Source organism: Canis lupus, chromosome X (assembly GCF_003254725.2).
Source record: "Canis lupus dingo isolate Sandy chromosome X, ASM325472v2, whole genome shotgun sequence".
In the NCBI taxonomy this organism is placed as follows: domain Eukaryota; kingdom Metazoa; phylum Chordata; class Mammalia; order Carnivora; family Canidae; genus Canis; species Canis lupus.
In genome coordinates, this window is record NC_064281.1 from 93,298,557 (window position 1) to 93,315,852 (window position 17,296).

General features: G+C 39.7%; 1 protein-coding gene and 1 pseudogene across 1 annotated transcript; both read right to left on the reverse strand.

Annotated features, from left to right (window-relative positions):
• Nucleotides 1–436: 436 nt before the first annotated feature.
• Nucleotides 437–10,178, reverse strand: LOC112649095 (28S ribosomal protein S7, mitochondrial-like; annotated as a pseudogene).
• Nucleotides 10,179–15,284: 5,106 nt separating this feature from the next.
• On the reverse strand, nt 15,285–16,446 carry LOC112649223 (cell death activator CIDE-B). The gene has a single exon (XM_025431379.3). The coding sequence runs from the start codon at nt 16,392–16,394 to the stop codon at nt 15,729–15,731; it is 666 nt and encodes a 221-aa protein (XP_025287164.1). The 5' UTR covers nt 16,395–16,446; the 3' UTR covers nt 15,285–15,728.
• Between the last annotated feature and the right edge of the window lie 850 nt (nt 16,447–17,296).

Here is a 17,296-nt window from a genome sequence, read left to right on the forward strand (position 1 = left end):
AGGGGAAATACAAAATTATATGTTCCCTCTTTGTAAGGATATGTGGCAGGAAGAGCAAGTTCTAGCCCCTAAAGAAAGGACTTACAAGCAATAAATATTTTACTCCATTCTTATGAGGCCTGCCTTTTTTTTTTTTTTTAACTTTTATTTATGATAGTCACACAGAGAGAGAGAGAGGCAGAGACACAGGCAGAGGGAGAAGCAGGCTCCATGCACCGGGAGCCTGACGTGGGATTTGATCCGGAGTCTCCAGGATCACGCCCTGAGCCAAAGGCAGGCGCCAAACCACTGCACCACCCAGGGATCCCGAGGCCTGCCTTTAAAAAGGAGCTATATCCTTAACACATAAGTGTTTTTCACCATGTTAGTGGGTCTTGTTGTTTCTTGCAGCAGAGGGCCCTGGGCTCTTCCTTGAACCTGTACCCTCCATCTATCACTAGCAGTAGTGAGCCAGGGAATGGTTGGCCTTGGCCATTTTGTGCATGTCAAGCTTCTTCTTGCTCACAGGGCCCTGTCTGTGAAAAGCCTCCAGCAGCTTATTTGACAACTTCTCTGGCATAAGCATCCACCAGTGTTTCTTCTCTCTGAACTCAGTAATCATCTGCTTCATGACCAGGAAGCAATGATGCTGATCAGTTAGTGGCACAGGGACTTGGTAGAAATGGCCATCTCTGAAGATGGGTACCAGCCCAATCACAGGCTCATAGTTTTTCAGTGCTTGGTGGAAGATGGTGTAGGGGTTGCATTGGATGGTTGCCTATTCCTATGCAGAAGCAGCATGGTACTTCTCAAACTCCTTTTTCACAGCTTCTAGAGTCTGCATCATTAGGGATTTGGCTAGTACTTTGTTTCCTTCTTTCATCATCATGTTGGTGAATTTACTGACACTGGGTCTTCAAACAGAGTTTGTTTTTGTCACTGTGGCAGGTTTGATAAGCTGTCTTCCTGAGTTCCTGCTCATATTTCTCAGAATGGGTAATTTCTACTATCCTATCTTTATATCCACCCATTCTTTTCCCTATCAACACTGTTCTGCTGTTGGCTCCTTCTAGCAATTTTTCATTTTGGTAATTATATTTCCAGTTCTGAAATTTGATTTTTCTTTATGTCTTCTATTTTTTTTCTTTTACTGGGACACTATATTTGATGGGAACTTTGGGACTTTCTAACTTTTCATTTTTGTCAACCTTCTACACAATTTTTCATTGAAACACTATGATGACTGTCATCCTTGTCACATAATTCTATTCTTTGTGTCTTCTTGTTTTAATCTGATGGTTTTCTTTTCCTCATTCAGATTTTCCTGATTCTTAGTATGATAAATGATTATATTTGTGTATCCCGGTAATTGGGGCTATTATGTTATGAGACTCTGGATCTTATTAAACTTTTATAGGACTCCTCAGTTACCACACAAGTGTGAGAAATGGTATGTTGCCTCATTACTGCCAATTAGGGATGGAAATGCATATTTCCTACTAGGCCTCCTTTAACATTCTACGAGTAAGAGCCTTATTTTTGGACAGGGATAAAATTTCAAGTCTGCTGACATTACCTTGGCTGAGAGGAGAAAGGGTGTCTCATTACTGCTCCTGACATGGTCTCTACCATCACCATGGAAGGGGGGGTGGCCTCTTTACCACTGGTCAGAATGAAAATTCTGGCTGTCTACTCTGCCCTTTTTTGTCACCAACCTAGTATAGGGGAAGAGATGACTAGTTATAGCTTTGTAAAGGTAGAAGTCTATGTTTCCTACCTGGCTTATTCTGTCATGGGTAGTGTGTAACCACAATTTTTATCCCATGATACTTGGCTAGAATAAGGTGATTATTGTCTAAAAGTTTTCTGTCTTACCAGGCTGCCTTTATCCTGGTCCTTTGGCTAGAGACAACAGGTTTTACTTGGAGCACTTTTAGTCTACATTCATGGGTGTGTCCTGGTTACAAGATTCTACTGCATCCAATCCAGGATATATTAGGCAAAAGGAAAACTAAGGGAATTTAACATCATGCCATTCCATAAGTCTCAAGGTCCCTACCTAGTCTTTATTCTCTCCACCTCTCAGAGTCATCTTATGTTTTTATATATAATGTTTATGGTTGGTAATTATACTTAGTGAAAGGAATATGGAGAAGTACATTTCCTCCTCCATCTTATCACAGAATCAGAAGTCTAGGGAATAATTAGATATAGCCATTTTAGAAACTGGAGTTATTTTGATGTAGCTATTTTGATATGGCATCAGAATAATTATATTAAAACACAAGAATACTTTTATTACTAGGTAATAAATATTCTTGTCACTATAAAAGTCATTGCTGCCTCTCACCTCATCTATCCCTGATCTCCTTGGAAATAGGAGCTCCTTTATCTCTTTGAAGGAAAGCAGAACTGCCTAGGATTAATGGGCTCTCTAATGCTGGTGGGAGATTGCAGAAGAGGCTTTGTGTTGGATCTCATCCTCTGACTCCTCCTGAGGTGATACCCATTAATGGCTTATATGATTATGTCTGCTGAAAGATATGGCACTTATACCAAGGTGGAAATAGAAACAGAAATTGGAAGCCTGAGTTATCCTTGCACCAAATGAAGACTTAGCTCTTGCACTTATCCTAAAGTGGTTTTTGTTAGAGTGGAGATAGATACAGTGATTAGCTTTGAGGTCAATAATAGTAAACTGTAGTCCAAGGCTACAAAAGTTACAGAAATAGTGTTGTAACTGGCAGACTTTATGACCACAACAAGGTAACCTAGGGGTATATGGTTTGCTACTATCCTGGAAATGCAATCACTTTTTTATAGTTCATAGAATTTTCTCCCCTTCTTTTTCAACATGAAATGATAGCTTTTGCTATAAGCATCTTAACTGCTGTTGCTCAGGATTTTCAATTGGAAAAAGGACAGAAAAGTAAGGGTAAGACTACTAGAGTTGTGCATATTAACTGAGTCTATTGAGTGAATGTTGATGTATTAAGATGTAGAATCCATATCCTCTTTATTTTGTTTATTTTTATTTAAGTAAACTCTACACCTACCTTGGGCTTGAACTTACAACCCCAAGATCAAGAGTCATATGCTCTACCAACTGTGCCAACCAGTGCCTCAATGTATAACCCCTTTAGATAATACTGTCAAAGGAATAGACTACATGGCTTCTACTGCTAGCTTTTCTGTTAACTACTTGTTAGCCTCTGGCAAGTTATCTAACCTTTCAGAGCCTTGGTTTCTTCAGTGGTAAAGTGAGCATCATGGTAGTACTTGCCTTTTTGAATTATTGTTGATTTATATGCAATAAAAATTATAAACCCTTAGAAAAACCTGGTCCATTGTAAGCATTCAATACGTGTTAGCTAAAATGATGAACATTTTTAGGGAGAGTATTTCTAGTTATGTGATGGGTCCTAAATGCTGACAATATTTAATTTGTTTTTTCCCTTTCTGACCTCTAAGTAAAGTGTGGAACTGGGTAATCTTTTAGTGTTTAGGGACTTCATAGTAGTACAAGTGCCTCAACTAAATTTTGGGGTCATTTTTATTGTGAGAACTCACAGGATTATAAGATACTTGTTCAGAATTTCTGGCCATTTGACAATTGTGGGTAATAGTTTTAGAAATCTAAACCAGCATTTTAAAAAATCAGGCAGGGCACTTGGGTGGCTTAGCTGGTTGAGCATCTGCCATTGGCTCAGGTCATGATCCTGAGGTCCTGTGATCGAGCACTGTTATCAGGCTCCCTGCTTCACCTGGAGCCTGCTTTTCCCTCTCTCTCTGCCTGCTGCTCCCCCTGCTTGTGCTCTCTCTCTCTGTGTCAAATGGATAAATAAAATCTTTAACAAAAAAAAAAAAATCAGGCAAGGGGTAACTGGATGGCTCAGTTGGTTAAGTGTTCATCTCTTGATTTCAGTTTGGGTCATGATTTCAGGGTCGCTAGATCAAGCCTTGCACCAGGCTCTACGCTAGGCATGGAGCCTGCTTGGGATTCTCTCTCTCCCTCTGTCCCTCCTCACCCCCTGCTTGTGCTCTCTCTCTCAAAAAAAAAAAAAAATCAGGCAAATTGCCTTTTGAAAATGTGGCTCAGGGACACCTGGGTGGCTCAGAGTTTGAGCATCTGCCTTTGGCTCAGGGTGTGATCCTGGAGTCGGGGATTGAGTCCTGCATAAGGCTCCCTGCATGGAGCCTGCTTCTCCCTCTGCCTATGTCTCTGCCTTTCTCTCTCTGTGTCTCTCATGAATAAATAAATAAAATATTTTAAAAAAGAGAAAATGTGGCTGAAATGAAGCTGTCATTTCTCCTCTCATTTCAGCGTGGTCGGAGACTCTTGTGAGAATGTAGGCTGAGAATAAACTCTGTGTCTGAGGCTGATATGCTTAACACTCAGGCAGTGTCTTACTAGTCAGGATCTCCCTTTAGGGAATACTGATATATTTACTATTACTTATTAATAGTATCTAGAATGACTTTTGTTTATTATTTTAAGTTTATGGCCAAATAAAGCATTAGTAATTTGGCCTTTTTTAGTAGCCTCCTTAAAGGGACTATGATATTTGGTTGTCTGAAGAGTAATGCCAAAGGATATTTAGTAATGCCAAGATAATATTTAGCTACAGTGAGAAAAAAATCATTCTTCACCTTAAATTTCTAGGGGAATATTTAATAATTGATATCTTTAAAAGGTTGGAGGGGGGAGAAATGGAATAGATCAGAGACAAATGTATTTTAGTTTGCTAAATATGAAGTTGAAACCTAGTTATTTCTTATGTCAAACTTTTAGTCACTGATTAATATCTAAGGGGTTTTAAAAAAATTATTTAAGTAATCTCTACATCCAATATGGGGATTGAACTCATGACACCCCCTCCCCTGAGATCAAGAGTCACATGCTCTTCCAACTGAGCCAGCCAGGCACCCCTAATGTCTAAGAGTTGTATAAAATGTTTCCTTTTACTTATTAATTCACTAAAATTCACTGAATGCCTACTATGTGTCAGATATTTTGCTAGGCTCTGGCTACACAACTGAGAATAAGATGAACCAGGCTTCTGCCTTCATAGCACTTCAATTTAGAGAGAAGACAAACAAGATTAAATGGCAAACAAGTAAATGAGGAAGGTTAGTTTCAGGGTAAGTGTTCTGAAATAAACAGTGTGCTGTTTATTTTATTTTATTTTTTTTTTATTATTTTTTTTTACAGTGTGCTGTTTATTAAAGAACCTGTTAGCATGATTTAGGAAGGCCTCCATGAAGGAGAAACAAACTGAGATCTGAGGATAAGAATAAGCCAATTGTTTAAAGATTTGAGGGATCCCTGGGTGGCACAGCGATTTAGCACCTGCCTTTGGCCCAGGGCGCGATCCTGGAGATCCAGGATCGAATCCCACGTCGGGCTCCTGGTGCATGGAGCCTGCTTCTCCCTATGCCTGTGTCTCTGCCTCTCTCTCTCTCTCTCTCTCTCTCTCTCTGTGACTATCATAAATAAATAAAAATTAAAAAAAAATAAAGATTTGACAGAAAAGGGTTCTAAAAAAAACAAATGGGGGAAGCCCCAGTAGCTCAGCAATTTAGTGCTGCCTTTGGCCCAGGGTGTGATCCTGGAGACCCGGGATCGAATCCCACGTCGGGCTCCCTGCGTGGAGCCTGCTTCTCCCTCTGCCTGTGTCCCTGCCTCTCTCTCTGTGTCTCTCATGAGTAAATAAATAAAATCTTAAAAAGAATAAAAGATTTGAGAGAAAAGGGTTCTAGGAACTGAAATGCATGACAAGAAGGAACTTTGTATATTCTTACACCTGAGAGATCAATAATACTTGAGAAAAGAGGATGCTGATAATGTTAATTTTTCTTTAAATGTTTGGTAGAATTTACTAGTGAAGCCTGGACTTTTTTTGTTGAGAGGTTTTGGATTATTGGTTTGATCTTCTTACTTATCACAGGTATGTTCAGATTTTCTATTTTATCTATTTTTTAAATTTTATTTATTTATTTGCTTATTGTGCTCGCTTCGGCAGCACATATACTAAAAATATTTATTTGCTTATTTATTTGAGAGAGAGAGAGAGAGTGCAAGCATGCAAGGAGGGGGGCAAAGAGAAAGGGAGAGAAAGAATCTCAAGTGGACTCCCCAGTGAGCTCAGAACCCTGACACCAGCTCCATCTCATGACCCTGAGATCAGGTCATGATCTGAGCCAAAATCAAGAGTCCAACACTTAACTGACTGAGCCACCCAGTTGCTCCATAGATTTTCTATTTCATCTTAAGTCAATTTAGTAGTTTGGTTGGGATCCCTGGGTGGCGCAGCGGTTTGGCACCTGCCTTTGGCCCAGGGCGCGATCCTGGAGACCCGGGATCGAATCCCACATCAGGCTCCCGGTGCATGGAGCCTGCTTCTCCCTCTGCCTGTGTCTCTGCCTCCTCTCTCTCTCTGTGACTATCATAAATAAATAAAAATAAAAAAAAAATTAAATTTAGTAGTTTGGTGATTTACTGGTGTAAAATTATTCAAAATATTCATTTATAATTTTTTAAATTTCTCTGAAGTTTGGAATAATATTGCCTCAGAAATCAGTATTTCTAAAAAAAAATCATTATTTCTGATTTTCATTATTTAGATTTTTTTTCTCAGTCTAGGTAAAGCTTTGTCACTTTTGATGATCTTTTAAATAAACCAACTTTTTGTTTTATGACTCTTTGATTTTCTATTCTGTATTTCACTGATCTCTGCTTTTCATTATTTCTTCTGCTAGCTTTGAGTTTAGTTTACTTTTCTTTTTTCTAATTCCTTAAGGCATAAAGTTGGGTTATTACTTTGAGAAATAGTTCTTTTTTTTTTTTTTTTTTTTTAAAGATTTTATTTATTTATTCATGATAGTCACAGAGAGAGAGAGAGAGAGAGGCAGAGACACAGGCAGAGGGAGAAGCAGGCTCCATGCACCGGGAGCCCGACGTGGGATTCGATCCCGGGTCTCCAGGATCGCGCCCTGGGCCAAAGGCAGGCGCCAAACCGCTGCGCCACCCAGGGATCCCATGAGAAATAGTTCTTGTTTTAATGTAGCATTTAGGGGTATGCATTTTTTTCTGAGCACTGCTTTCACTGCCTCCTGTAAGTTTTGGTATGCTGTGTTTTCATTTTTATTTGTATCAAAGTATTTTCTGAGTTCCCTTGTAATTTGCTTTCTTTTACCCATTCGTTAAGAGTATGTTAATTTCCACACATTTGTGAATTTTCCAGTTTTCCTTGTTCTTGATTTCTAGAGTCATTTCATTTTGGTCAGAGAAGATATTTTGTATAATTTCTATCTTTTTAAATTTATTGAGACTTGCAGCCTAAAATATGGTCTATCCTGAAGAATATTCCATGTGCACTTGAGAAGGATATGTATTCTGTTTACAGGTGAAGTGTTCTGTATGTTTGTTAGGTGTATTTTTGGTTTATACTGTTGTTTAAATCCTCTATTTCCGGGCAGCCCTAGAGGCGCAGCGGTTTGGCGCCGCCTGCAGCCTGGGGTGTGATCCTGGAGACCCGGGATCCAGTCCCATGTCAGGCTCCCTGCATGGAGCCTGCTTCTCCCTCTCCCTGTGTCTCAGCCTCTCCCTCTCTGTGTCTATGAATAAATAAATAAAATCTTAAAAAATAAATAAATAAAATAAAAAAATCTTAAATCCTCTATTTCGCTATTGAACTTTGGTCTAGATGTCTATTGATTATTGAAAGTAGAGAATTGAAGTCTCCAACTATTATTATAGAACTGCCTATTTTTCTCTTCAATTTTGTCAATGATTGTTTCACGTATTTTTGGGGCTCTTTTATTTGTGTATGTCTGTAATTATTTTATCTTCTGGATGAATTGAGCTTTTATCAATATATGATGTCATTTTTTGGTCTCATAACAACTTTTGACTTAAAGTCTATTTTGTCTGCTATTAGTATAGCCACTCAAGCTCTCTTTTGTTTACTTTTTGCATGGAATAAATTTTTTCCATTCTTTTATTTTAAACATATTTCTGTCTTTAGTTCTAAAGTGAGTCTGTTGTAGATAAGATATAGATGAATCATTTTTTAAATACATACTGCCAATCTGCCTTTTAAGAGGTGAGTTTAACTGATTTACATTTAATCTGTGTATTGATAAGGGAAAACTTAATACTAAAAAAATAAATAAAAATTGGGCACCAGGGGTGCTCAGTGGTTGAGCCTCTGCCTTTGGCTCAGGTTGTGATCTCGGGGTCCTGGGATCAAGTCCCACATTGTGCGCCCCACAGGGAGCCTGCTTCTCCCTCTGCCTATGTCTCTGTCTCTCTCTGTCTCTCATGAATAATTAAATAAAATCTTAAAAAAAACAATAACAAAGAAAGAAAGGAAAAACTACATAAATAAATGTGTATTTTAAGATTTTTTTTAAAGGAAAGACTTAATTTTGCCATTTTGCTATTTTCTATATTGCTTATATTATTTTTGTTCCTCATTTTCTTCAGTATTGCCTATTGTGGGTTTTTTGGGTACCATTTTGATTCCCTTCTCATTTTATTTTCTCTATATATTTTAGTTATTTTTTTTTATTCTTTTTTTTTAATTTTTATTTATTTATGATAGTCACACAGAGAGAGAGAGAGAGGCAGAGACACAGGCAGAGGGAGAAGCAGGCTCCATGCACCGGGAGCCCGACGTGGGATTCGATCCCGGGTCTCCAGGATCGCGCCCTGGGCCAAAGGCAGGCGCTAAACCGCTGCGCCACCCAGGGATCCCTATTTTAGTTATTTTTTATTGGTTACCCTGAGAATTGCAATGAAGTAGACAGTTGAGTATATAAATCTGGAGGAAGTCAGGGCTGGAGAAATAAATTTGAGAATAATTGGTATATAGATGGTGTTTAAAGCCTGGGACTAGATAGGGTCTTTTAGGAAGGAAATATAGCCAGAGTAGAACAGAAAATGCAGGACCAACCCTTGAAAAGTTCAAAGCCTATTTTCCCTATTGGTGGATATATTTGTATTCATCCTTTAAGTCCCATGAATAGGTGGCATAACTGTTGTTTGTATATCTCAGTGGTTCTCATTTCTGAAGACATTAAGTTAAGAGGTGCTTTCCTGTGTTGGCTGAATATTATAACAAGATGAATCCTATTTTTGCAGTTCTAAGGTTCTCTTTCAATTTCTCCTTTTTCCGTCACATTTCAATGTATTCTTTACGAATTAATTTCAGAATCATTTTGAAAATCATGCAAAATCACTCAAGCTAATTTTCTTTTCAGAGCTACCATTGACCTTAATGTTCTCTTTGTATATCATCCCCGCCTAGAACTACATATGTCTTGTTCTTCAGCCACAGCTTGCACTCCTGACTTGACTTGACCAGCATTCTCTCAAAAACATTTTTTTTAAGATTTTATTTTTTTAAAGTAATCTCCATACCCAACGCGGGGCTTGAACTTACAACCCCAAGATCAAGAGTTGCATATTTTACTGACTGAGCCAGCCAGGCATACCTCAAAAGCATATCTTTAATCACAAGGGTTGAAGGACTAGGAATGATTCTTAAGGAGGAGAAACTCTGCATTCACATTTTCTTGGGGAAGGCCAGGATTGTTATCTTTATATCTGAATGATACTGTGTTCCGACCCTTAAAACATAGCTCTCTGTAGGAGGGAGATGGGTTAAGAATAACCATGCCATGCCTACACTGAAAGTTTAAAAAATATGTAATAATAGAAGTTAATTGAACATAGTTTACCACTTGCTTTTTGTCTGATGTCTGATTCTTGTTATTTGCTGTATGCAGCCTATTTTATCTTTGCCTCCCCCAGCGTTTGTCACCTGGAAAACAGATCTCTCACTGTTTGACTCTTGATATCTGAGAATCAGAGCGTGGACAGGTTGCTATTCTGAAATCCCCATTAGCAAAAAAGCAGAACTAGGAAGGTAGGGAGCAGTTCTTGACAATGGAGTAGAAGCATTTTCCAGTATACTTGTCATATTGCAAGCAATGTGGAGAAAATGACCCCTAAACTTTGAATGAGACCCTTCAAGAAAACTTCATTTTCTTTGAACTCTTCTCCCCAACCTGTGTTCCATTTGGCCTGATTTACAGAAGCTGGAAAACATATTGGCTAAACTACAAAACTGAGTTCCTAATCACCTCACCATGGCAACCCCATCATTGCCTAGACATATGCTGCATGTAGTCATTGTGAGAACCTAAGTGTCTGTTAAAGGAGCCCACACAAGTCTTCTATGGGGTTTTAACAGCCTTCCAGGTTGCTCTTAGGGTTAGGAAGGGCTTAGGCTCCTACTTTACTAGGGAAAGTATGGTAAGTGAGTGATGGTGCACATATTAGGGTTTCTTAGCCTGGGTTTTGTCGATGGTCTGTGGGGAGTCTGTAAACCTCCATCATCTGAATGAATAATTTAGTGTGTATGTGTATTTTTCTCCAGAGGTGAAAGGATTTGATCATTTATTAGGTTTTCAGAAAAACTGCATGGCCTCCCTTGTACCACTGAGAGCCTTTGCTTTAATTGATCTATTAAGTAAATCCAAGTTTTGTTTTATCTAATTTTTGAACATGATTTAAAACATGTGAAAATAGGTGGGTTAAAATTTTTAAGAAAAAGAAAAGTATCCTCAGCATTAAAACCATAACTTGCTTGCTACTCTGTCATTCTATACTGGTAACTGATGATTACAATGCAACTCTTCCTAACTGCCAGCCCATAAAGTCGGCCTTATTAAATGGCATACAGTGTCCATTGGAAAGGGTGTTGCTCTGAGCTAAACAGTGGCTATAGAAGCTCACTGCCCTTGAGGGATTGGTATAGCAATGACTTCAAACCAAATTATGAGAAAGGAATAAAAAATGAATGTTGCAGCAGTTTACTGCCAAGTACTCTGCTATATATTATCATAAATGAAACTTAATTTTCACAACCATCCTGTGAGGTAAATATTGTCATCATAATTATATAAGCTTAGACCAGTAAAATGATTTGCTCAAGGTCTTATAGTCAATAAAGTGTCAGAGCTGCAACTGAATTCTCATATTTCTTTCATTACCTTGGATCTTATAAGAGCCTACGACCAGGGGTAGGGAGAGCATCCCAAGAAGTGTTTGTGCCAGATTCTGGTCTTTGAACTCACGAAGTAATTCACTTACCACCCTTTTAAGAGAGATGAGCATGACTCAATGGCTCTATTGCTTGGGAGGCCACTGTTCTGTCCCCTTGAGCAGCGCTAAGTCTTGATTCTGTTTGCATGTTCTCTAAATAACACTGGCATTAGCCCACACTGCAACCACCTCCTCAGGATTTTGAAGTGCTGTACAAACAGTTAAGAGAGAGCATTGTCTAAAGCCATATGAAAGGACTGGAATTTGTCTGGTGAACAAAAATTTTGCAATCATAACACCTTTTACTCCCACGGCAAGCAGAACTTTTTCTTTGTGAAGGAAGGAAGCAAACATTTCATTTTCAGAATAATGATGATCTTTAAAGGGACAGTACCAACGGTTTAGCTCTTGATTTCCTTCTTTTTTGCATTTAATGCCATCAGAGGAGAAAAACAGACTTCTAGATGCATATTCTTCAAAGCACTGAAAGGAGAATTTGTGTTCCTATTATGTGAGTGGATCCATGAGGGCTTTATTGAAAACTAGTAAGTATAGTATTTCAAAGTGTGGACCACAGCACCTCTGACATCAGAATGACCTGTGTGCTTATATATACTACAGATTTCTGGACTCCATCCTAGACCCACTGACTTAAAATCTTTTGGGAAGGGGATTAGACCTAAGAAAATGCAGTTTAGCGACCCCTCTGGATATTCTTATACATACTAAAATCTGAAAACCACTGCAATGGAAGTACAAACACCGTAATAATCCAAGTTAGAATATTTTTGCTATGATACTTGGCTAAACTGAATCCAGTAACTATATTCCTTGAAAGAAAGCCAAGTTAAATGTAGCTTTTCTGTAGTGAATTCATGTATAAAAAAGAGTCGAAAAAAATCTGTGGAGCTGTTGGGGAAGAAGATTTTTTCCTCTATCCTTCTTGGATTTTTCACTAATATAAAAATCAAATTAACATAGGGCAATTTTGGGGCAAGGCACCTCAGTGTCTCAGTTGGTTAAGCATCCAACTCTTGGTTTTGGCTCAGGTCATAATTTTGGGGTCATGAGACTGGACCCTGTGCTGGGCTCTGTGCTCAAAAAGGAGTCTGCTTGAGATTCTCTCTCTCCCTCTCCCTTTGCCCCTCCCCCTGATCATGCTCACTCTCTCTCATAAATAAATAAATATTTGAGAAAATTAACATAGAGCAGTTTAACAAGAGAAAAACAAATTTACTTATTTATGTATGAGGACCCCAGGAAGACAGTGAGACCCAAGGACAAGCTGCGTAATTGAGGCTTATGTGCCATCTTGAGCTAAGGAATGGGACAGGGGCCTGGGGCTTCAAAGAGGAGGAGGATGATTCACAGGTTGATAAGAAGAGCAGATTATTTGGTAATTAGATGTTTGTCCTGTCCTACCAATAGGTCATTCAGATACAAAAGTTATCTCTTAGAAATAAGCTCTCTTCCTGAACCAGTCCCCTTATCTAAATTCATTTAGGTAGTTTGGGGAGAAGCAAAAATTTTTCTTGGGTCTTCTGGGTCTTGATTACCTTCAGCTCACAAATAGTGCCATAAAGTAGCACATTTTGGAGAGTCTTGTTCTGAACCCCATTCAGAGCTTTACTGTGTTTAAGAGCTTGAAAGGTTGGTGGCCAGACTCAGTGAGGCCCCAGAGCTCAGAACTAGTGTCACATCTTAAAACAAGAAGGGGTTGACTTGGAAAAAAAAAAAAAAAAAAAAAAAGAAGGGGTTGACTTGGGACGCCTGGCAGGCTTAGTGGTTGAGCGTTTGCCTTTGGTGAAGGTCGTGATCCTGGAGTCCTGGGATCGAGTCCTGCATCAGGTTCCCCGCAGGGAGCCTGCTTCTCCCTCTACCTATGTCTCTGCCTCTCTCTCTCTGTGTCTCTCATGAATAAATAAATAAAATCTTAAAAAAAAGAAGGGGTTGACTTGGAAAGACTGACGCGTGCAAGTAGACTCTGGTGTAACTGGGGTGAGGCAGGCACACACTCACATGCAGAGTCAACACAGTGCAACAGGCAGGCTAGGTTATCCCCAAATATGGAAACAGACAGCATGTAAGAGTCTAGGCCTGTAATTTACTGTGAGTGAAACCCAGAACTAAGCCTGCAACTCCAAGGCCAATTAATCTTTGACAAAGCAGGAAAAAATATCCAATTGGTAAAGGACAGTCTCTTCAACAAGTGGTGTTTGGGAAATAGGATGACAACATGCAAGAGAAAGAAACTGGACCACTTTCTTACTCTATATACAAAAATAAATTCAAAATGGATTAAAGACCTAAGTGTGAGACCTGAAACCATAGAAATCCTGGAAGAAAACACAGGCAGTAACCTCTTTGACATCAGCCATAGCAACTTTTTTCTAGATATGTCTCCTGAGGCAAGGCAAACAGAAGCAAAAATAAATTATTGGAACTACGTCCGATAAATAACTTCTGCACAGTGAACGAAACAATCAACAAAATGAAAAGGCAGCCTATGGAATAGGAGAAGATATTTGCAAATGACACATCTGATAAAGGGTTTGTATCCAAAATATATAAAGAACTGATACAACTCAACACCCAAAAAACAAATAATCCAATTAACAAATGGGCAGAAAACATGAACAGACATTTCTCTAAATGAAACATCCAGATGACCAACAGACAAATGAAAAGATGTTCATCATCCCTTATCATCATGGCAATGCAAATCAAAACTACAATGAGATATGACCTCATACCTTTCCGAATGGCTAAAATCAACAATACAAGAAACAACAGGTGTTAGGGATCCCTGGGTGGCGCAGCGGTTTGGCGCCTGCCTTTGGCCCAGGGCGCGATCTTGGAGACCCGGGATCGAATCCCATGTCAGGCTCCCGGTGCATGGAGCCTGCTTCTCCCTCTGCCTATGTCTCTGCCTCTCTCTCTCTCTGTGACTATTATAAATAAATAAAAATAAAAAAAAAGAAACAACAGGTGTTAGCACGGATATGGAGAAAAAGGAACATTTGTGCGCTGTTGGTGAATGCAATCTGGTGCAGCCACTGTGGAAAAACAGTATGGAGGTTCCTCAAAAAGTTAAAACTACTCTATGTTTAAGCAATTGCACTATTGGGTATTTACCCAAAGGACACAGAAACATTAATTCAAAGGGATACATGCACCCTTATGTTTATAGCTGCATTATTTATAATAGTCAAGATATTGGAGCAGCCCAAGTGTCCACTGACTGATGAATGGATAAAGAAGAAGTGGTATATATATAATGGAATATTATTCAGCCATAAAAAAGAATGGAATCTTACCATTTGCAATGATATGGATGGAGCTAGATAGTATTGTGCTAAGCAAAATAAGTCAGAGAGAGACAAATACTGTATGATTTCACTCATATGTGGAATTTAAGAAACCAAAGAGAAAAAGAGAGAGAGAAATCAAGAAACAGACAATTATAGAGAGCAGATGGATGGCCACCAGAGGGGAGGGAGGTGTGGGGATGGGTAATTAGGTGATGGGGATTAAGGAGTACACTTGTGATGAGTACCAGGTGTTGTATGGAAGTACTGAATCACTATATTGTATACCTGAAACTAATATAACACTGTATGTTAACCAACTGGAATTAAAATGAAAACCTTGAGACACCTGGGTGGCTCAGCAGTTGAGCATCTGCCTTTGGCTCAGGATGTGATCATGGAGTCCCAGGATGGAGACCCAGGATCAAGTCCCACATCAGGCTTCCTGCATGGAGCCTGCTTCTCCCTCTGCCTATGTCTCTGTCTGTGTCTCTCATGAGTAAATAAAATCTTTAAAATTAAAATAAAAACCTTAAAAAATAAAATTAAGGGAATTTAATTAGGAAACCACCAAATATTACTCATTTTCCCTTAACAAAGATATGTAATTCTATGAGCAGAGCTCAGTGACCTTGGCCTACCTTGTCAAAAACAATAGTTATAATTTATTAGTAGCCTCTCTTTTTGGGAAAAGAACATTTGGATTTTTCATAATACAGGATTTGAACTCATATCTTTGTTGATGTCAGAACCCAGTGAGTCTGGATTGAAGATCTAGCATTGGAAGGAATTAAAAAGGCATGAATGTTGTGGGTAGATAACTGAGTAATAATTCAGTCTAGGTATATTAAATCTCATCTCTTTCCTTCTTCTTTTTTTTTATTTTTTTTTATTTTTATATTTTTATTGGAAATGTTTTTGTTATTTTGGGGAGAAGGATATAAAGAAATTGAGATCTCAAGGTGAAGTCAAAGGCTGAATCCAGTGCACTGGGAAGCTTAGGGACAGGAAGAATTGCAAGAAATCTAGATGTAGCAATGGTCAGAGTGGAATCAAGATGCTTGGGGATGGGTTTGTGGCCTTTTAGGGTAAGGGGGAAGCTGGAAAGATGGCTAGGAAGAGACAGTATTCTTCGGGAAAGGGTATAGGCTAGAGGTATAAGGCCTTATGCCGATGGGACCTGTTGCAGTGGGGTCAGAAGACCATGGGGAAATTGGGTGAGTTCTCTCATCTGCACTATCCTCAGATCTCCAAAGCTGATGCTGTCAGAGTCCTTACAGTGTGTCTTGGAACAAGTGTAGGGGCAGAGAGCAGCTCAGAGCCCCTTCTCAGTAGGGATGGAGGCGACCCTGCCGCTGCCAATGCCACTGCTCGGCCCCTTCTACTAGGTGGCGAAGGCTGGAGGAAATTCCCAGCAGCATGTGGCCTAGGCCTTGCAGCAGTGCAGATGTCCAGCGGAGGAGCTCCCTGAGTACTTTCTTTGGGCCAAGTCCTTGAAAATCACAACTCATGGAGTAGAGCCCATAGAATGTGGCTTTGACATTGAGGCTGCCAAAGAGGTCTCGAGGGTTTTGCTTGTATACGTCGAAGGTGATGCGGGCGATGTCTTTGCTGTGCTTGGGCTTCTCCCGGCCCAGGCCATATGACAGCATCCCACTCCTGCTGGGGCTCCAGCTCTGCCCACACTCCAGCACCATCAGGCACGTGTCATCCTCCAAAAGCTGGAAGAAGTCCTCACTCTCCACAGCGGTCCCATCCTCCTCCAGCACCAATGTTAACATCCCACTCAGCAGGAGGGCCTCTGTTGCCTTGTCCAGCAGTTCCTGGCGGGTGGCAGCTGTCAGACCTTTCCGGGTAGTCCGCTTGTGATCACAGACTCGGAAGGGTCGCTGGGGTGGTGGAGGTGAAGTCCAGACTTTCCGGCCAAACTCAGAGCTCATATTGGATACTGACCTGAGCAGGCCACTGGGGTTCAGGGCTGAGAGGTACTCCATGGTGGAGGGAAGGAGCAGGGGAGTTGCCTCTCCCGGTGCGGTGCGTTCTAGGCTGGGTCTCTTTCTTTCTTCTAATCATGTTTTGACCTTTCTATTTTTGAGGTATTGCATTTAAGGCAAAATTAGAAATAGTGCCAGGAAGATATTATTTTTCTAATTTACATTTTTTCCAAAGTATTGTGTACTCACAGTTTATTTTTTAAAAGATTTTATTCATTTATTCATGAGAGGTACAGAGAGAGAGAGGAAGAGACATAGGCAGAGAGAGAAGCAGGCTCCACATAGGGAACAAGATGTGGGACTCCGGGACCGGGATCACGCCCTGAGCCAAAGGCAGATGCTCAACCACTAGGCACCCAGGCGTCCCATGTACTCACAGTTTAAAAGGTCACCTTATGCTATTAGGCACATATATAAAAACAATAGTCTTCCTACCTGCCCTCATTACTTTTGATTCCTGTTCCACTGAGTTGTTTCTTCTGTTATTATCTTCATATTTTAAAAATAACATGTTTTATTGTGTTTAAACTTTATAACTTTTAGCATTATCTGTTGATTTTATACTATTGATTATGAAGACTTTGTTACAAAAATCTCCCTCTCCTCACTGACACATTTTTTCCTTCTATTCTCCCAATATATGGATAAATCATTATTTACTATTTATAGCTATATAAAAATGGTGGACAGCCAACTGAACTATGTAGTAAGATTTTCTTTCTGTCATGGTCTGAATGTCTGTGTCCCCCTAAAATTCATGTTGAAATCTTAATCCCCCCAAAATGATGGTATTTGGAGGTGGAACCTTTGGGAGGTGATAAGAGCATGAGAGTGGACCCTTCATGAATGGGCTAGCGTTCTCATAAAAAATATCTTACAGGGTTTCCTCATCCCTTTTGTCA